At 42.9% G+C, this 21,828-nt stretch overlaps 1 protein-coding gene across 4 annotated transcripts in view; it reads right to left on the reverse strand.

Moving 5' to 3' along the window:
• LOC144687164 (semaphorin-3A-like) overlaps window positions 1-21,828 on the reverse strand; it is a 432,238-nt gene that overhangs the window by 72,646 nt on the left and 337,764 nt on the right. For all 4 annotated transcript variants that reach the window (XM_078552904.1, XM_078552906.1, XM_078552905.1 and 1 more), the window contains exons 6-7: window positions 14,211-14,304; window positions 5,568-5,687 (exon numbers count right to left, since the gene is read on the reverse strand). In XM_078552904.1, the coding sequence (XP_078409030.1) occupies window positions 5,568-5,687; window positions 14,211-14,304 (214 nt within the window). The remainder of the gene's footprint in view (window positions 1-5,567; window positions 5,688-14,210; window positions 14,305-21,828) is intronic.

Here is a 21,828-nt window from a genome sequence, read left to right on the forward strand (position 1 = left end):
TTGTTTCAGATTTCCAGCATCTGCAGTATTTTGCTTTTATCCTCTCCTTGTTAGCGAGGTTTGCCTCGGTGAATGTTGTGGAATGTTTATGTTGTCATTGCGCTATCCACTCCTCTTCCCTTTATTGCATTTTTGAAAACATTTTAATCCAAACTACTGTTTAACTTTCCCTGTTGTTAATCAGAGCATCAGTTAGAACGATTGGCAAAAATGGTCATGAAGAAGCAAAGCAATGGCACCCCAGCATAATAATCATTTAGTAAAGGAAGTTTCTCGTTTGATAAAATTTCATGCAAAAAAAGGCAAAAAGATTTGTATTAATTCTGGGCAGTGCTATTTAAAAAAAGAGTGATGTAGTCCATTGTAAAACTATTTCCTTTGTAACCCTTCTCTACCTCTCTCTCCTCCTTTAAGAGCTCCTTGAAATCTATCTCTTCATCCTAATATCTCTTTATGTGGCTTGGTGTCAAGATGTTTTACATGTAGGCAGGTTGTTTTGCTGAGTAGACCCTCAAGCACATTGAAACTAAGTTTCATGATCAACTTCATAATAGGTACTTTGGGACTCATGGAAATATGCATGTGCGCAACTACTGTTTGGCTTGGGTGTATGCAATATGGAGAAAATGCGACCAGCAGTATAACTCAGATCTTCGAGCTGTGCTACAAGCTATGTAGATAACATTACACTCAATATTTATGGTATAATCGGACACTGTGGGCAGCATTTTCCCCTTGTTGGGGGGTTGTGCAGGAGCGGGCACAGGCAGGCGGGTTCCCGATTGGTGCCTCCGCATTTTACGTGGGCGGGCCTTAACCAGCGTGATGTCTGCCCAGAAGTGCTGTGCGCTCCCTGTGCGGGCGGGAATCCCTGAGCCAGGAGTGCTCTCTTTAGCGCATACGCGTGAAAGAGCGCACAGATCTCCCCGCGGCAAAGTGCTGCCTCAGGGAGATCAGTGTTACTTTTGAAAACCTAATTAAAGATGGAAAAAAATTTAAGGGCATTCCCCTCATGTGAAACTGTCACATGAGATGGGACATGTCCATTACTTTCTAAAAAAAAATTTTGTGACATTTTAAATCTTACGTGAAACCTCCTCCCGCCCGTGGATGAGGTTTTGTGCTTTTTCAGAAGGTTGCCTGGCCTCCTCGCCGTCCATTAACCTTAAGGTTGGACAGACAGGCCCATTAATTTCATTAATTAGTATTTTAATGGCCATAATAGGCCGTTGACAGTTCAGTGGACGCGCAGCCAACTTGGCTTCTCCCCTGCCGAACTGAAAATCCAAATGACGCGCGGTGACATCGGGACACACGCCTGACGTCACCCCGCGTCATCTTACACATCGGCGAGTGGGCCCTGCCCCCCACTCACCGACCGGAAAATGCTGCCCTCTCTGACTTGGAAAGGAACTCATTAGATATAAGTAAACAAAATTTAAATTATTTGCTTTAAAATTTCACTCATTAATATATGTGCTTTGACTAATTGTTTATTATTGGTACTGGAATCTTGACTCCTGCTGTATAAATACTTGTCTATCAAAGATTAATGTGATCACTTAAAGTTTCTTTGCCCATTACTTAAGGAGACGTGTTAATCAATTTAATTTGAAAGAGTTAACCCTTTCAGAGCAGCAAAGGAATCTATGTGAGTGCTCCAGGGTTAGTAGATGCAAAGTATGATCTCAAACCTAGAAATCCATACCACTGCTCACAGTTAATCAGTTCTTTTATTTCTTTAGCGTTTCTGTCAATCATTCCTCTTTAACTGCCAGTTCTTATCCATTTATTCAGGTCCCTTTTTTTCTTTCTGATGAGTAAAGTTCGGCTCCATTACTATTAGAAAGTTACGTCTGTTCACATTCATTAGATGATATTGCATAATAGGAGTGTTGCATTATAATCTTTCCCAGATCTAAACACTTCAGGCCCCTCAAATCTGGTCACATTGCACTTAACCTCTGTCTCTCTCTGTCTGATTTACTGCTTTAAGTTACTTGCTTTGAATGGTTTCATTTTTGAGCACTTCAGTAAACAGCGCTGCAGCACTCTGTTAGCTATTTATTGACCACACTAATCAAACTGTTTTCCACTCTACAAACTGCAGGTCAACACTCCAAGCTGCAGACAGAAATTAATCAGTTTGCTCTGAAGGAATATTAAATGGGGGACAGGGTATTGTATACCATACCATCACAACCATTCACACCACAGCCACACACAAAGGGCTCTCCGTCATGGCAAAAAATCCCGGAAATGGCCAAAAATTCTATGCCTGCCCCCAAAAGAGCATGTTCCATCTTTTGTGGGGGGTGGGAGTGGAGCCGGGCCAGGGTTCACACATTCGCGGTTTACAGAGGCATCTGGCCATTAAAATCACCAGGTGTCTCCACTGAAGTGGAACTTTGATAGGCCAGGAGTGTCAAACCTGAAGTGTGCAGATTAGAACAGGTAAGAGGTGGTCTGAATATGGTGGATTCATTTGGATAATCAGGATACCCCCTTGGAATTGGTCCTGGGACACCTTTGGGATTGCTAAGGGTGAACATGATTATGCACTAGCTCATTGAAACAGTTAAGCTGTCAGAGAACTGTCAAAGAACTGTCCAGCTGTCAAAGAACTGCCACGTTGCCAAGGCTGTCAAGGAGCTGTCGTAGGATATGAAATGAGTCAGCACAGAGGGGTGGTGGGTGGATGGCATGGATTGGATTGAGTTGGCGCTAATTTGGTATCAGGGCTATAAAGGTCCATGGGGATGTGGAGGCTTAGGGGGTATGAGGGGCCATGGAGGGTGGGCATAGGGGCATGGGTTGGCATGGGGTATGAGGGGCCATGGGGGGGTTGGCATAGATTTGCAAGGATGGGGCATAATGGAGTGTGTGGGGGGAGGGTGAGGGGGTGAGGTGTGAGAGCTGAAAGGATTTTTTTTTCTTTCAATATAGCGCCAGAGCACAGAGGCAGGCCTTCTGTGAAACCTGCCTCTGAACCCGGCAGTCTCCTCCGGGGGGTGTGGGCCTGACTCCCTATCCAGCCTGCACTCCCCACTGAAAATCCGACCTGTGAGCGGAGATTTTTAAAGGCCGAGCTCGCTGAGCTTGGAATTCTCCCACCTATGGAAAACCAACCTGGGAGCAAAATCTGTGCCTGGGTGTCTATTGATGACTTCACTATTAAAAAAAAAACCTCATTGCTAAAAACTAATTCAATACATTTTAATTCCTTCAAGTACTTAATTTCTTATGCAAAATAAATTGTATTCATAGCCCCATATCAACGACTTGCATCAAAACTTTGAAATTACAGCCCCACACCCCCCCCGCCCCCCCCAATCCCCCACTGTGATAATAATAGGCTGTGGAATCAGTCAGGCAGCACTAATCCTATAATGATAACCTTCAGGCTTATGTCAACAGACAGCTAGTGAAACTGCAATTGATTTTTTTCAACTGTAGGCTTTTTCCCCCCAAAATTTAAAGACCTTGCAGATTTAAATGCCTTGACAGCTTAACAGTTCCACTGAGTTTATCTACTTATTAGGAAAATTCATGTCTATTCGTAACAATACTAAAGGGCACCTGACCTCTCCCAAAAGGCAGCTGGACCTCTCCCAAAGGATACCCTACCTCTCCAAATAACTTTGACAGCTTTAGGCCTTTTGCTGAAATGTCTAAAGCCCACCAGTCATGTTTTGGACATCCCACTAACAAAAACTGGATCAGATTGAACCTTTACATGAACCATGGATGTGCAAACTACAGCCCCCTACCCATGCCCCCTCCTGGTGAAAATTGTAGGTGCTGGGTTCAGGGGCACGGCTTCCAGAATTGGGGCTCTGGTGCTATTTTGACGAAGGCATGGAGCCTCCAAACTCAGCGAAAATTTGGGCCATAGTCAGAACTGATGATACAGCCTGAACCTCCAATCTCACAATGTTTCAAATTACAACACATATGGCAAAATGGTTTCTGACAGAACTAGCACTTATTAAACAGACCAATAGAAATTTGAGAAGACTTTCCAAGTAGACAAATAGGGAATGTCCTAACCAAGAACAACAGTCATATTTCAAAACAGAAGTGTTCATTTTATTCATTTTGCATAGCTGCTAATAAGGGGTTTCCTGTGAGCTTGCTGGACTCTAGCAGTAAACCTGGCCTTTTTAACTAGTAACTAAAGCCCTTTTAACTAGTAACTAAAGGGGCAGAATGATGGCACCAAAGCAATGTGCACCAATGAGTTACAGCATGGAGCGATATGATTAATTTGAACCTATAACTTGACACACTGCAAGGCTCTCTTCTTGCCCTTTTGTAAGGCTGTAACTGGAACTGGGTAAATAATCTTGGGCCTTTCTCTCCATGCTGTCTACCTTGAATGTGAAAGCAGCGTTGATCTTAGAACAGGTTATCTTTCTGTTGCTTGGGCAGGAGCCAGCATGCGGCATGGGAGAACCCACGGAATAGTTCACAAAAGGGATCCTCATGGTGACTTGTTGGTATCAGATAATAGTTTATATTCAGGATATGAATCAAAGTAATTGTGATTTTAGTATAGACTAAATTATATCTTAAAAATGATAAGGAATGCAGGCATTGAATGTGTGTAAAATTGTGACACCAGATTCTCAATAACGGAGCTTACATTTGCCTCACAATAGCATAGCTGTATGAGTGGCTTGAAAAACAAACTAATGTAAATTACCCCTTAACTATAGTGTTTGGGAAGGGGAAAGAAATTAAGCCGGGATCACTATCTAATGATTTCTGCTGGAAAATATGGATAACCAGGCACTGGGTGAGGAGAGAATCAGATCAGCTCTGATACATCCAATAGTCAAACACCGAAAACACCCAGATCAGGAATTCTTTTGGGTCTCTCCTGCTCTATCACTATAACTACAGGCAAAACCCGGGGCGCAGCACCTGAGCTGGGTTTCTGTCAATCTTCTACTGGGAATACAGAGGCTGATCGGCAGAATCCATGAGGGAGGCTGGGAGTTAAAGGAAGAAAAGGCAGAAGATCCACTGGGAAAACAAACAGGAGAGCTAACTTCCACCTTTTCTCAGCATTCGTTCAGGTCAGTGCATTATGAAGCAGTAATACCAGCTAACTAGAAAGGGTCCTGTCCATATCAAGCTTTCCAGTACTGGTTTTAACCCAGTCACAAATTGGAATCACTGAGATGCTATGGTGGGACCACATTCATCCTTTAACTAGTTACATATTTTGGGATAACAAAGAACAAGAAAAAATTGAAGTGTTTTCAGCAAGCCGAATACAAATTAAAAGAAAAATTCCCAGGGGATTCAAAGGATACATGTTTTAAAATATATTAGGGGGAGAGGGAGACGAAGTGGTGGAGAGGTTTAGGGAGGGAATTACAGGACTCAGGCAGCTGAAGGCAGCTGAAGGCACCACCACCAATGGCGGGTGGAACAATGGACATTGGAGATGTATAAAAGGCCCGAATTAGAGGTCCTGCTGAGATCTCGGAGGGTTGTAGGGCTGGAGGGAACTAAATGAAGAAAGTTAGCCTTTGGGACTAATCGCCCCATCTACTTACCATTCAGCCACCTGGAGTCATGTTGTTCTGTCCTTATTGGGTGATGGTGTCCCAAAGTGCGGAAGATTGCAAAATCTCTGCCCATGAAATCTGCTGCAGTGCCAGAATATAGTTCTCCATCTGTGAATTAGGGAGTACAAAGTTGTCACTGTTGGAACTGTTACATCTTATATGGAATCATAGATTTCACAAGTTTTGAAAACTCAACTTTGGTGACAGTAATGACTCCTTGATCTCATCTTTTTTCCTATTCCTTTCGATCTTGATGGAATGGTGCCTTGTTCCTTCACTTAGTTTCACCCAATCCTAATTCACACCAAATCCCGTTCACCCACCACCCCTGCGATGAATGACCTACACTGGCTGCCAGTCCAGCAACACTTTGATTCTAAAATCCCTCCATGGCTTCATCCTTCCCTATCTCTGTAATCTCCTCCAACTCTACAGCCCTCTGAGATCTCGGCCCTCCCTCTAATTCTGGCCTCTTACACATCTCTGATTTTCACTGCTCCACCCATCATTGGTAGCAGTGCCTTCCGCTGCCTGAGCTAAATTCTGCAATTCCCTCCTTAAACCTCTCCAACTCTCAATCTCCCTCTCCTCCTATAAGGTTCTCCTTAAAACCTACCTCTTTGACTAAACATTTGGTCACCTGCCCTCAAGGAAAAATATCTCCTTATTGACTCAGTGTCAAATTGTGTTTGTTGATGCTCCTGTACAATTTAATTACATTAAAGACACTACATAAATACAAGTTGTTGTTTCTCAGCTTTATGAAATTCTGTTTGTTATATAGTTCAATTATGCCGCATGCCATCCATTGAATTTCAACCTGATATCTGCTACAGGCAAATAATGAAACCCGAGCAGCTTAATAAAATTCCAACTGCATAGAATAGAGCCACCTTAGGAATCAGGTGATATTAAGACACTATTCAAGTTTCGCTTGCATGGTTAATGATGTCAACCGAACCCCTTGATACGTTACTGTCTAGTAACAGTTTCCAGGAAAATTGTGTTATCTTTTACTTAAATTTAGAAGTGAAGTTGCAATGTACAGTGCAGTCATTTTCCAAAGCTGACATTTCAGCTCCATAATTTATTGCCTTTCTATGTAAACTGTGTAATGAAAAGCTTCATATCAAACAGCAATGTTTGCTTTTATGGTCACTGACTCAACTCTTTCTGATAGCTGACAATCAATGCCACTATAACTAATACATTTGACGTGGTCTGTCTGTTCTTGCTTGGCTCGAGTGCTGCGAGAATGTCCCACTCCAGGGACAAGCTGACACTCTTGTTTGTTTTAGCCTTATTAAAAGTGTGTTTCCTGCTGACAATGCCTCAGAGGAGTGCTGTGCCCATGCTTCATTTACACTCCCCTGCAGGAGAAGCATGTGTGGATGTAACTGACTGAGTAATGGAAGCAGAAGGAGAAAACAGAGGCACTGTAAAAGCAGGCAGTTCATTCGCAGCTGCTACTTAGTATGTAAACCTGGGTAAACAAGGTATGCCCTGTTTAAGTGGGTAAAGTTTCCAAGGCAAAATTAAATATAATTCATTTCTGTTAAGCTTATCCTGTTCAACAATAAAAATGATTTTCAGTCAAGTGGTCAATTTTGCAACCTGTTCACATATTAAGCACTCGGGCACCTGACCTAACATTGCATTTGCTTCGACAGACAAGGGTGGGTTTTACAAAGTGTACTCCTAGAACAAACACTGGACAAGTGGGTCCTGAAGGATCTCTTATCCATTACTGACCTCCGCTCCCAGGATCCTGCTTTGCGCTATTGGTATTCACAGCTTCAAATCTAAAGCTTAAATTCATAAAATTTACCCAAATACGCCACCTTTGAAGTTGGAATGATCAGCAATGGTGTGACGGAATCAGCAATTTATGTTAATGAGGGAGAAAATGTTAAGCTTCACTATTTCCTCACTGATTTTAGTGCAAAATATGTAATGCTACATGTATTACAAACTAGGCACAAATTAAATTGAGCAATGATATCATCATCAACCAGAAATATTTACTCAATGCAAAAGCAACAAGTGTCTTAAAAATAATTTTCATCTTGGTCAGAACACCTCTATAATAACTTGCCCACTTTATTGTTCATCTAAAGAGCAAAATGTGACACCTCAAATTGTGTCGTGCAAAACTGTTACACTTCACACCATCAAAGTCCCAGGCTGAGAAACATTATCCTGTTTTTATACATTAAGTAGTATTTTAAATGAACTTATTTTGTTGTTTTAAAAAATAATTTTCTGGTGTTTAATATGCCAGCATCACCAGGGAAGATGGTGTTGTAATGGTAATGTTAGTGAGCTAGCAATCCAAAGGCCCAGGCTAATTCCCTGGGGTCACAGGTTCAAATCCCACTGTGGCAGATGGTGGAATTTAAATTCGATTAATTAATAAATCCAGGATATAAAGCTAGTTTCAGTAATGGTGCCATGAATCTATTGTTGATTGCTGTAAAAACCCATCTGGTCCACTAATGTCCTTTGGGAAGGAAATCTGCTGTCCTTACCCGGTCTGGCCTACATGTGGCTCCAGACCCAAAGCAATGTGGTTGACTCTTAACTGCCCCTCTGAAATGGCTGAGCAAGACACTCAGATAGTAGACCATTACAGACAGTTGATGAACTGCAATGGTACAAGAAGATACCTCACCACCACCTTCTCAAGGACAATACATGCTCTGGCCTTAAAGTGATACCAAATCCCATGAAAGAATTTAAACAAAACATCAAGTATTATTTTAGTTTACAATAAGATATTGCACTATACTGTTATTCATATCTGGGAAATCCCAGTTCCTTTGAATTAGTTGATACCCCTTTCCACAATCCCAGTCACTGCTTGGAGTAATTTTGAATCTATATCTGGATAAAATTATACTACACCCTCAACAGGAAAGTTTAATTGACTGTGGATAAAAAAAAAATCACTCCACTCAAAAAAGTGAGATTTTCCTATCCCTCCCCTTGCAGGTCAGGGTGGGATATCTGTCTGTGCCCTCATGTTGCCATGATCTCGACCCAGTTTATTGGGTTCAGGGTATGGGGCCATCATGGTTGGTTTCCAACATGATTCCCACCAGCAAATAGGAGCCTGTCAGTGGCCGACAGGATGATGCAGATGGTTTTGCAGCTCAAAGACTTGAAAGTATCCCCCTCTGAATGCCTCAACTGAAACAAGGGTGGATGGAAGGGAAATTGACCAAGAATATGGGAGTTGGAGGATGGTGAAATTTGACATTTGTGTAAAATGTGCAAAATTGAATCAGAGGCCCTTTTGTCTGGTTATATTTCCATTGAACTCAAATGGGGCAGAGTGGAAAACAGGTTGACAGTTTCTCCAAGTTTCACCCCCTCCCGCTGGCAACTGCTTGTGGTGGGTGGAGATGGAGCAGCAGAGGTAGATGTGGATTTGGTGTAGCACTGGTGGGGGTGGGGGGGGGGGAGGGCAAAGAGAGAATTTGAGGTCAGGGTGTGAGGTGATGATGAGCTCAGCGCCCTTTATCTGGCCAAAATCTGGGCAGGAGAGTGGAGGTAATTCCATTGCCAAGTCTTGAAATAGGTGCTGACATTTGTGCCATGATGTGAGAGTCAAAGCAAAGCCTTTCTGGTGCTTCTGTTTAACAAGGTGAGAAATGTAACTCCTAGGGTATGGAGTACTTCATAAGCTTTGGCACTTTGGGATATATTTGTCTCCCAGCGTTGTTACCATGTAGACACAAAACACTAAGCTCATCTGTGTGACCTCTAAACACAGGAGTCAACCAGATTAATGCCTACATTTTTAAAAATCCATATAAACAACAACAACTTCCATTTATATAGCATGGTTAAGGTAGTAAAATGTATCAAGGTACTTCACAGCAGCGTCATCAAACAAATTTTGACACCGATCAATGTAAAAAGATTAGGATTGGTGATCAAGATTTTGGTTAAAGCAGCAGGTTATATGGAGCGTTTTAAAGGAGGGAGGGATACAGAGGTGGAGGGGAATATATGATATTAATTATGCATTACATCTGCTGTTTGCTTTCCTTTGTTGGTATCTTTCTTGTCTTCTCTTTGTGATTATGATTTATTTATTTCTCTCTTGGTTTTGGTTTTCCTTTCTTTTGTTGGAGTGGTTACCATCATTTCTTACCGGAGGCCAAATTTCACATTTACTGACTCACTCGCAGAACTGTGGGACTCCATTATCTGAAACCTCCAATTGCAATTTCCCAGAATACAATGTTGTTAGCAGCTCTTTATTCTCGAGCAAACTGGGCACTGTCCTGGTTTTCAAAAAAGGGGGAATCTTACCTCAATAGTCTGTAGCACTCTTTCAGTCACAACCCTTTTCCTTCCTCTTTCGCTCTTGCTCTCTTTCTCTACCTAACTGCATTTCAATACTAACTAGAATTAGTTCCTGCTGGCTCAGGGTTTATTGATTTCGACTGGAATAATAATAAAAATCAAACCCTGGAGAACAGCAGTGGGTATGTGTGAGGTGGCCAGGTGAATGATCCAACAGCTCAGGGTACAAGGAATTTTATTTTCCTACCCAGATGCAGATTTATGACGGAAAATGTGCGAATACAGATTTATCATACATCTGGGAGTAACATGAAAGCTATTTAATGGTGCTTTGGAGCATTAAACTTGTAAAAAAAATATAGATGACATTTTCAAGAGATAATTCCAATGCAGCAGTAATAGATCTGAACACAAAAAGTAACAAGGCAAGTTTTATGTGATGACAATTGCAGACATTTTCCTGGTGACATAGTTCTGTTTTTAAAATGTAATTCTCAGGATGTGGGTGTCACCAGCAAGGCTGGCATTTATTTCCCATCCCTATTTGTCTTGGATATCAGTGGCTTGCTGAACCATTTCAGAGGGTAGTTAGGAGTCACGTTGGTGTGGAGTCACATACAAGCCCGGCCAGGTAAGGACAGTTGCATATTAGTTGGGCTTTTCAGACAATCCAGTAGTTTCATGGTCACTTTTACTGGTAACAGCTTTCATTCCCAGATAGGGAAGGTGGTGGCGTAGTGGTATTGTCACCAGACAAGTATTCCAGAAACCCAGGGCAATGCTCTCGAGGTCTGGGTTTGAATCCTACCCTGGCAGATGGTAAAACTTGAATTCAATAAAAATCTGGAATTAGAAGTTTAATGGTGACCATGAAACCGCAGCTGATTGTCGTAAAAACTCATCTGGCTCATTAATGCCTTTTAGGGAAGGAAATCTGCCGTCCCTCATTATCATTGTCTTCTGGATGAAAAAGGTCCCATGGCGATGATTTTGAAGCAGAGCAGGGGAGTTCTCCTTGGTTTCCTGGCCAATATTTATCCCTCAGTCACATCACAAAAACAGATTATCTGATCACTATCACATTGCTGCATATTGGCTGCCATGTGTCCTACACTATAACAGCAACAACTCTTCAAAAGTACTTCATTGGCTGTAAAGAATTTTGGGGCATTCTGTGGTCATGAAAGGTGCTGGATAACCTATATATGAAAGTCTTATTTTCCTTTCTGATCACAATTACCAGTCACTCTAAGTGCCATTGCACAAATAGAATAAGTTTATTAATTAATATTTTAATACAACATTAGAAGATTCGAATTGATAGTGGAACATTAACTCATCTTGCAATACTTTTCCTAGAGTATTACTTCAAGTACTTGGCCTTATCCAGGATCTTTAGATTACTCGAGGGATTCCTTCCTCTAAGGATTGTAGATTCTCTTTCAAAATCACTTTCTCAGGATGTCTGTATTAAATGTAATTTTGCCACTGATAAAACAACTTTTTAATTAAAGTATTCATATTGGGGCATTAGTAAATCGAACATACTAAAGGACTGTGTTAATCTTTTAATTCAACTCCATTGATGTTATCTATATGAGACACAATTCAGTGTTGTCTGACTTTCATCCCCTAGTGACCCCATCATTTTAAAATCCGATTTTGTATTACATACAAATTTGAGTCTTTGTAAAGTTTTGATAAAGTATCTGCAAAGAGACTAATTCTACCTGAACCTTCTTACAGAAGCACAAATATCTCCTCGTCCTGCTTTCCTGATCACTGAGTTTCAAGGAATAAAATCAGATAAAATAAAACTTGAAAGGAAGATTGGAATAAAGCTGTATTGGTACAAACTTCTAACATGGAAATAGTAGCATGTCTAATATATTAAACTTGATATGCATCCCATTTTGCAGCCATTGTGGATGCACCATTGGAAGCTGCAACACAACCAGGAACAGATTTCTCTCACAATGAGCTTGATTTTTGGGAGTTGGGAGATTTCCCGGTTCAGCCTGCCAGCCTCGGAAGAATGTTCCTGGAAAAATGAGATTTTTGCCCTGGGAAGGCAGGCGCTAACTGGAGTCAGGCCCATTGCCACCCCTTCCCCCTCCCTCTGCTCTGAAAGAGGTCAGAGGCAGCCAAAGGGGCAGCTGACTGCCACAGTAGGCTGTTTAAAAGGCCTGGCATGCTGCTACAGGACTTCGTCCCAGTTATAACAAAAACAGAAAGGGCCTTCCATCCCTCATCCCTCATACTCCTTCACGCTCTACACACTCCCCATGCCTTACCCGTGCTAATTCACGCCACCTCATGCTCCCCACCCAACCCCATTGCCGTTCATAAATTCCATGCCATGCTATGCTCCTCCATTCACTACCCATGACCCCTCATACCCTCCGTGCCAAGGTATGGCACTTCCATGCCCATTCACCTACTATACACTCTGTACAGAACCAACAAATTCTATAGTAACAATAGGATATGTGAAAGAGCTTAAAAAACAACCATTCATTCATAACCATTTACTTTCTATAAAAAGAACTTCTTTCAATACAGCCTTATAAAAGTATCCAGACCCTTTAACATATCGACAGCAAAAACTGTAAGCATTTGAAATGTCTTTATCTTGTGTAAATAGACACATTGTACATTGTGCAATTGACAGCATAGATCAGGGAGCCAGAGCTGTCAATCAAGCAATCTTTTCCCTGGGGTATAGCTGTTTCAACAATCTAACAGGTGCCTGGGGTCCCAACCAAAAATGCATAATGAAGCTTAGCTGAGAGCTCAGAAATCCATTACTCTGTTGAAATAGCTGCACCCTGGGGAAAACATTGCTTGATTGGCAGCTATTGCTCTGTGATCTATTCTGTCGATTGCACAATGTTTATTTAGACAAGGTGAAGAGGCTTCAAGTGTTTGCTGTTTCAGCAATTGATACTTTAAAAGGGCCTGGATGATTGACACTTTTATGGCACTGTAGCAAAAATAGTTTTCTTTAAGAAACTAAACATTATAAATAAATGAGATTCTATTATTATTATTGGGTTCATTGGTTCTGCACAGGGTGTATAGTGGGTTAATAGGGATGGAAGCACCACAACTTGGCTTGGAGGTTATGGGTGTGCCATGGGGGATGGGTGGAGTGGCATAGCTTGGTTTGGAGAATATAAGGGCCATGGGGAGCAGATGAAGGACCATTGTTTGCATGGAGGGTATAGGGGCACCATGGAGGTGGTTAGAGGGACATGGCTTGGCATATGGGACATGTGTAAAATGCTTTGAACTTACCTTTCAAAAGGTTCCCTCATCCAGGCAATGGCCCACGACACCTCTAGGTATGTCAAACAGGAGTAGTTTAAAAGTTGGTCCGACTCCTTGAAAATTGGGGGGTGGGGGGACTAGGACATGACCATCCCATCAATGGAGCTGGCCAGGTCAGTAGTTCAGGGTGCAGGATTGTGATCTGCACCAGCCTGCACTCTTAACCTGCACTGGTGAAAATTGAGGGCACCAGGGTAGGGTCGGGAGTCCTGGAATCAAGTTCATCTTTTCACCTCCGCAGAGTCTCCCCAGCTCCATGAAAGTCCAGCCCAATGTAACCCTTATTGATTTGTTTGGATAATACACAGAATAGGGAACAGTTAGAAATCCACCAATGTCCAGGATTTTAATCAGCAACAGATGAGGCTATCTTTAATTATTTACCTCACCCAGCTAAGAAAAGCTGGCAAGTTAAGCATTGACAGAAACTATGGAAAAGTAATGCATTATTTGCCTTTAACCTCAATGGTCATGTCATATTATAGCATTATTGCTTGTAGGCATCACTGATTCTCCTGTGCCTGACCTTCCAGTCGCTGTAGTGTTGAATAGTTGCCCAACTTCAAACAGCTCAAAGTACAAACTCTTCCCTGTCAGAGTCTAGTGGCTACTCACAGGTTCAGATTCTAATTGTTTGCATATTTTTTGGCTTTATATATTTGTTTTATATTGAAAGATAAAAGTCACACAAGATTAGAGAAATCTGGTTTGCAACAATTGTTAGGCCCTCTGATTATATTTATCTCATTGCTAACTTTGATTTGAGAGAGCTTGGGAGACATGAGGCTGGTTGGGATTTCAGAACAGGGCGGAAGTCATACAATGTAGATGGTCTGACTTCTGTGTATGTTGCTTGAGTGTGGTCATGCTTATAATGGTTATATACAAGCACTCAATGGAGCATGTGATGTAACCAATGGGTATGTGGAACACAAGTATTGAATTGGTTGAATCTGTTAATTCCTATCAAACTCCAAATTTACTCACCAATTAAAACAGAAGTGGTCAACAGCCTTGGGTCATAGGGACTTTTCCCTCTTCCGTTCTCAAAGTGCGATGTTTCGAGTTTGAATACATTTTCCTAGTTGCATAGAAATAAACAATGATTAATACAACTCTAGATCTTGGCTAAACTAAATAAGTGAATCTCTTTATCATAATTTATTACAGAGATTAATGAGAATTATAAATTTCCCAATGTTTTTTTTAAATGATTTTACAGAACAAGAACATTTTACTACATTTTTCGAGGTTGCAGCATTCATTAATTCATATATGCCTGCCTTGTAAAATCTACTGCATACATACTCATCTTTATTTCCTCTGGCTGCAGGGAAGTGAGTTTGCACATCAGTATGACAGTCAAGACTTTTAGCACAAGGATTGTAAATTGGGGAGTAATCTATAAACATGTATGACTTGAACACTGATGTCTGGTTTGCAGAAACTGTAGGGTAGAAACTACTGTCTGTGATATTAGCACATGAAATGCTTAAGACCATCACATTGCTTGAAATAAATGAGTTAAGATAACCCTCTCGAGCCCCTTCAATGAGATCATGACTGATAGATAACCATACACCAGCCTTTGCCCCATATCCCATCATACAAATATTTATCAATCTCAGATTTAAAATTTAAAATTGATCTTGCACCAACAGTCACTTGTAGAACACAATTCCAAAATTCTGCCACCCTTTGTGTGTAGAAATATTTCATAACTTCACTCCTGAAAGATCAGGTTCCAATTTTTACACTATTTCCCCAAGTCCCACGGCCCCTAAGCAGAGGGGCCCCTATCTGTTCCCCTTCATATTTTGAAAACTTTGATCAAATTGTAATGTGAAATTCAAGCACACATACTGCATGAAGATAAAAAAAAACAAGGTTCCTTTGTTTTACCGGCATCAAGACTGTATAAACTCTCAAAGGAAACCTTAACTTCAAGAAATAAGTGGCCCCGGTCCCTCAGTGCAGTGACTTGCCGGGTTTGATATGCTGCCCCAGCTCCAGGCTGCAGGCCTGCTCTCTCTCCCTCTCTCTCTCTCTCTCTCTCTCCTTCTCTCTCTCCGTCTCTCTCTCTCTCTCTATATTAGGCTTCTGGTCCCTCCTTCCCCTCCAGCCCACACTCCTGGCTCAGGCCCCACCCCCAGTTTTCTTCAGCCTGCACTCTGGCCTTAGGCTCCACCCCGCCAACTTCTGTAAGGACTTTGGCTCCTAATCCGAGTGGAACCCCAGGACCAACTGCCTAGTGTCCTCCCAGGCCGGCAATCTTTGCTGGCGGGGACCTAGTGCCTCATAGGGAATTCCCCACAGTGGGTGGGGCCCAGTCTTCAGCCCCACTTCAAAGTCGGAGGCCAGAAGTTGGGACGCTCACCTCCCCCGTTGCATGCTTCCCTGCTTGAGAGCTGTCTTCCCGGCAGCCAAGCATATCACAGCGACTGTTGGCTAAGCACTCATGAGATCAGCAGCTTCAATTGAGCTAATGATGATTAGCATATTGGCAGCAGCATTTTCATTGTGCACCACTGATCGAGGCAAACGGTAAGGGTTGGACTGATATCCAGCATTCAGTCAAGATGACCTACTCAGCCCCTTATCCGGACTGGCACTTTCAGTGGGATCCAGGCCTTGTTAAGGATCAGCCATGTAGAGGTCCAGATCGGCCTTGTCTCCTGGGATTACATGATTGGCCGCACTTGCCGCTTCAGCTGCAGCCTCGCGTCCTCTTCCAGTTCCAGAGTTGTTCCCCTCACACAGGATGCAGCCCCTGGATTTACAACACACAGGTTACTCCAGCATTCCCTATCGCTCGAGCTGCAGCCTGCCAACGCTGCAGAGTCAGTGATGCTGCTGAGGGAGCGACTTGCTCCCACTTCATCTGCCAGACTGTCAATCTGGCAGTGGACACTGAAGAGGATGAACCAATCACGTACCAGCACTCTGTCTATAGCTGAGACCTTTTGGTTACAGGTGGGAATAGCCTGCCTCTAGAAACTCCCCTCTAGAAACTTCCCTCTAGAAACTCCCCTCTAGGAACCATTTTTTGAGGCTGTCCTCTAGCTACAGGTTCAACAACATTGCTGTGGCCCCAGTGTCAAGCTGCTTAATGACCTTGTCGGGTTCAGGATCCCAGACATGCTGTATCATATTCCGACCCCTGACATTCCTGTTCCAGGGGAATACTCTTGTGCCAATCGGAAGGTCCACCTTGTCAGCCTTGTGATCGTGTAGCATTTTTCTTCATAGTGCTTGTTTCTCCGTCCTCTTGGACACCACCTCCAACACCTGGTTTAGCTTCAGTGAATCTCAGCAATGCACTCATCAACTTGGCCATCTCTGTCTGAACATGTGGTGAGATCCACGAAAAGGGCTGTATTTCTTCTGAAGAAGAGACAATGAGGAGAGGAACGTGGAGTAATATTTTGAACTTAGACCAGCTCCAGAAGGTACTCAGGCCACTCACATTTACTCTCAGAGGCAAGGTGCACAATCGGTCACCAGAGTGTGGTTGAATCTTTCGCACTGTCCATTACCCTCCGGACGGTAGGGGCTAATGTGGCTCTTGATATTGCCATACAACTTGCACAAATCCTGTTGGATCTTGCTCTTGAAATTACACCCTTGGTTACTGTCAATCCGGCAGTGGACACTGAACTGGATGAACCAATCGCGTACTAGCGCTCTGGCTATAGTTGAGGCCTCTTGGTCACAGGTGGGAATAGCCTGTGTAAGCTTGGCGAAGACACCCATGAGTATGAAAACATGCTCGGCCCCGTTAATACTGGGGTCGAGGACAGTAAAATCCATTGTGAGGGCTTCCAGGGGCCAAGTGGCAACATGGGATCCCATGCTGGGGTGAAGCTGTTTCCCGGCTTTGGCCAAAATACACGTCTCGCAGTTCCGTCAGTAATCTTCAGTATTGGCAGTCATCCTGGGCATTGGATGAAATTCTGCATATTCCTCTTGCTCGGGTTCAGGCTCTGACTGACACCAGCGATGACCACTCTTTACTGCCCTTGAACCTGTGATAGCCCTGCTTAAAGGCCGAGGAAACGGAACTGACATCAGTTTCCAGTCTGAAAAGGAGGTGGAAACCCGGGCAGCCAATGACAGGTGATGAGATGAGCTTATGCCTGAGAGCGCGAAAGGAGGGCTGGGGACCATCTCCCTGTGAGGGCTCATGGTCTAACATGCCTCATGCATCCTTGCCCCTGCCCACTCCCTTATCTTTCTCTAGTTTCCTCAGCAAGTCGTGATGTGGGGCAGCCAACTGTGCACATCCTTGTACAAACCTCCTGTAGGAGGCAGTGAGACTGAGAAACCCACAGTTCCCTGTCCATCCTGGGCTGAGGACATTCCCATAACACTTGGACTTTCTCATCTTCAGGAGTGATGCCGTCAGAATCAGAATCACTGAATTGTTACAGTGCAGAAGGAGACCACTTGGCCCATCATGTCTGCTCTGGCTCTCCGAATGAGCAACTCGCTTAGTGCCATTCTCCCGCCTTCTCTCTGTAGCCCTGAACATTGTTCCTCTTCAAATAACAATCTAATTATTTTTTATTATTTCATTTCCTTTAAAACAATAGAATAGTGTGTGTTTGTGGGGGTGACTTTCTCTCTCTCGTCTCCCAGTCTCAGTCATTTAGTCTGTTTCTTTAAGGGTGCACTCTGTTGTTTTAATACTTGCACGGCTCATTAAAATTTACTCAGTACCTTTAACACAATAGGAGTGTGTGTGTGTGTGTGAGCGTACTTGTATGAGTGTGTGTGAGAGAGAGAGTGTGTGTGTGTGCATGTGTGTGAGAGTGAGTGAGTGAGTGAGTGACTGTGTGTGTGTGTGAGACAGAGTGAGTGCATGTGTGTGTCTAGGTGGGCGTGTGTGGTAGTATGTGTGTGAGAAAGTGAGAGTGTGTGTGTGTGCATGTGAGAGTGTGTGTGAGATTGTGTGTGCGTGAGTGCATGTGTGTGTGTGAGTGAGTGTGTGTGTATAAGAGCGAGTGCATGCATGTGTGTGTGTGTATGTGCGTGTGCGTGTGTGTGTGTATGTGTGTGTTTGTGTATGTGTGTGTGTTTGTGTGTGTGTGTACGTATGTGTGTGTGTATGTGTGTGTTTGTGTATGTGTGTGTGTTTGTGTGTGTGTGTATGTATGTGTGTGTGTGTGTTTGTGTATGTGTGTGTGTGTGTTTGTGTATGTGTGTGCGTGTGTGTTTGTGTATGTGTGTGTGTGTGTTTGTGTATGTGTGTGTGTGTGTTTGTGTATGTGTGTGCGTGTGCGTGTGCGTGTGTGTGTGCATGTGTGTGTGCGTACGTGCATGTGCTCTATCTCTGAAGTGGATGCCGGAAGTCAGAACACCAAACACCAGAACACAAGTACGCTCACCTCCCCCATGACAAAATCACCCCTTAACCTCAAAAATGCCAAGGGGGAACTCTGGTTTGTGCAACTTCTTCTCTTAATTTAACCCTTGGAGTTGAGTTATCACTTTGGTAAATCTATGCTGTGCTCTGTCCAAGGCCAATATATGCCTTCTTAGGTTCTGTGCCCAGAACTGCTCACAATACCCCAGGTATCATCTGACTAGGGCGTTTTTTAGGTCTAGTATAACTTAGATCCCATTGTAGTCTAGTATTCTAGATATAAAGGTAAGCATTCCATTAGTCTTTTTGATTATTGTCTGTCGTTGTGCAAAACATTTTAATGATCTATGTATGTGGACCACTAAGCCTCTTTGACCCTCTACTGTTTCACCACTTAGAAAGCTCCCTGTTCTATCCTTTTAAGATCCAAAGTGGATGACTTCACATTTATTCACATTGAAATCCACTTGCCACCGTTTTGCCCATTCACCGAATTCTTTAATATCTCTTTATAATTTTATGCTTTTCTCTACACTGCTTCCAATGCCACCTATCTTTGTGTCATCAGCAAAATTGGATATGTGACTTCATATTCCATCTTCCAGGTCATTAATAAATATGCTAGAACTAGAAATATGCTAAATATGCTAGAAATATGACTAGAGCTAGGGGACACAGTTTAAAAGTAAGGGGTCTCCCATTTAAGATGGATGTGAGATGAAAGTTTTTCTCTCAGAGGATCGTGAATCATTGGAACTCTCCTCCCGAGAGAGTGGTGGAGGCAGAGTCAATCGATATTTTTAAGGCAGAGGTAAATAGGTTCTTGACTAAGAAGGGGGTCAAAGATTATTGAGGGGTAGGTGGGAATGTGGAGTTGAGGCCACAATCAGATCAGCCATTATCTTATTGAATGGCGGAGCAGGCTCAAGGTGCCGAATGGTCTACTCCTGCTCCTAATTCATATGCTGAATAGTTGAAGCTTCAAAACAGATCTTTGCAGGTCGATTCACATCCTGCCAATTAGAGACTTGCCCATTATCCCGACTCTCTGTCTCCTGCTGTTCAGCCTAACCAGGTCAATAATCTGCCTTCAATTTCATGAAATTCAACGTTAACTAACAGTGTTTTCCAAGGATTTTATTGAGTGCCTTTTGAAAGTTCACATAAATAACATCTACAGATATTCATCTGTCAACTACATTAGTCACCTCTTCAAAGTTTCAATTGGGTTCATCGGGTTTGATCCATCCTTTACAACTCCATGCTCGCTGTGTCTGCTCAGCTGAGAATTTTCAAGGTATTCAGACTGTCTTTCCTCAATTACATATGGCTAAAAACCAAGGTTCATGTTGGCTGAACTTGTATCATTAGTGCTAGTTGCACACATTTACGGTCAAAACATTCAATAAAATCTCAACATAAAAGAGCAAGTTGAGAACATTGCTGAGGATAAAGCCCCGCTTCTGTTAATGTGCATTGCAATTATAAACCAAGTCTTTATAAATGTGTTTACAATTTTGCTATGTCTAGCAGATAGATCAAACGGTCGGTGAAAAGAATCAAAACATAAAGTAACATTTTAAATAAAGAGGAAGAAGATTTTCGCTGTTCAGTCTTTGTAAAGAAAGTGGGTATGGCTTTACCACACATAATGGAAAGAGGAACTCTTCCAAAATCTTTATTATCAATAGAAAAATATATTTATTTTGAATAAGATTCCAGGAACGCAATAGTTTCCAAGCAATTCCCACATATTATAAGGAGTTCCCTTATATTCTAAGGAATCCCCATGGCCAAATGCAGCAAGACCTGGACATTATCCAAGCTTGGGCTGACAAGTGGCAAGTAACACTCGCACCACACAAGTGCCAGGCAATGACCATCTCCAACAAGTGAGAATCGAACTGTCACCCCTTCAATGGCATTACCATCACTGAATCCCCCACTATCAACATCCTGAGGGTTACCATTGACCGGAAACTGAACTGGACTAGCCATATAACCACTATGGCTATAAGAGCAGCTCTGAGGCTAGGAATCCTGTGACGAGTAACTCACCTCCTGATTCCCTAAAGCCTGTCCACCATCTACAAGACACAAGTCAGGAGTGTGATGGAATAATCCCCACTTGCCTCGATGAGTGAAGCTCCCACAACACTCAAGAAGCTTGACACCATCCAGGACAAAGCAGCCCCGCTTGATTGGCACCACATCCACAAACATTCACTCCCTCCACCACCGACGCACAGTAGCAGCAGTGTGTACCATCTACAAGATGCGCTGCAGGAATTCACCAAGGCTCCTTAGGCAGCACCTTCCAAACCCACGACTACTATCATCTAGAAGGACAAGGGCAGCAGACACATGGGAACACCACCACCTGGAAGTGCCCCTCCAAGTCACTCAGCATCCTGACTTGGAAATATATCGGCCGTTCCTTCACTGTCGCTGGTCAAAATCCTGGAATCTTCCTAACAGCGCTGTGGGAGTACCTACACCACAGGGACTGCAACGGTTTAAGAAGGCAGCTCACCACCACCTTCTCAAGGGCAACTCAGGATGGGAAATAAATACTGACCCAGCCGGCGAAGCCCACATCCCGTGAATGAATAAAAAAATATTATAAGGAGTTCCCTCACACTAATTATATCAACAGGCTACCCTCTCTTCCATGATACCATTGAAATCACTCACATTGCTGCAGCCACTTCTCCTTTACTCTCTCCATTTTCCATCTCTTTCATCAATACTATTCTCACTGAGATCAGCTCAATTATCTCCCTAGAACTGCCTGCTCCCCTCCCGACCTAACCACTCCTGCTCTAGTTAATGCTATTGTTGTTAAAAGCTCTGCAGTGTTGGAGACAATTGCATGTGTAACAGCTTTATTTCATGAATGGAAAATTAATTCCTCTTGTACACATGCCAGATGAGGCTGTGCTGTGTATTTTGGAAACAAATACATTTGAGAATGCCTCACCCTGAATCATGTGCTTCAATAATGGTTATTGCAAAATGACTCAGCCAGCTCTATGATTGAATGGTAACCATGAACTAATTATAACACAGATTTTACCTTGTGTTTTAATTAGCTCTCTATCCCCTGTTCTAGCATCCAAGCTGTTGGATCATTCACTGTAGACTAATTAGAGTTTCCAATATGCCCTCCATCGTGCCCACAGGAAGATCTATTGCAGATTGGAGCACAGGACTATAAATGGAAGCTGAAAAGCTGCTTAT

The sequence above is a fragment of the Cetorhinus maximus genome, chromosome 12, assembly GCF_964194155.1.
Source record: "Cetorhinus maximus chromosome 12, sCetMax3.hap1.1, whole genome shotgun sequence".
Taxonomy (NCBI): domain Eukaryota; kingdom Metazoa; phylum Chordata; class Chondrichthyes; order Lamniformes; family Cetorhinidae; genus Cetorhinus; species Cetorhinus maximus.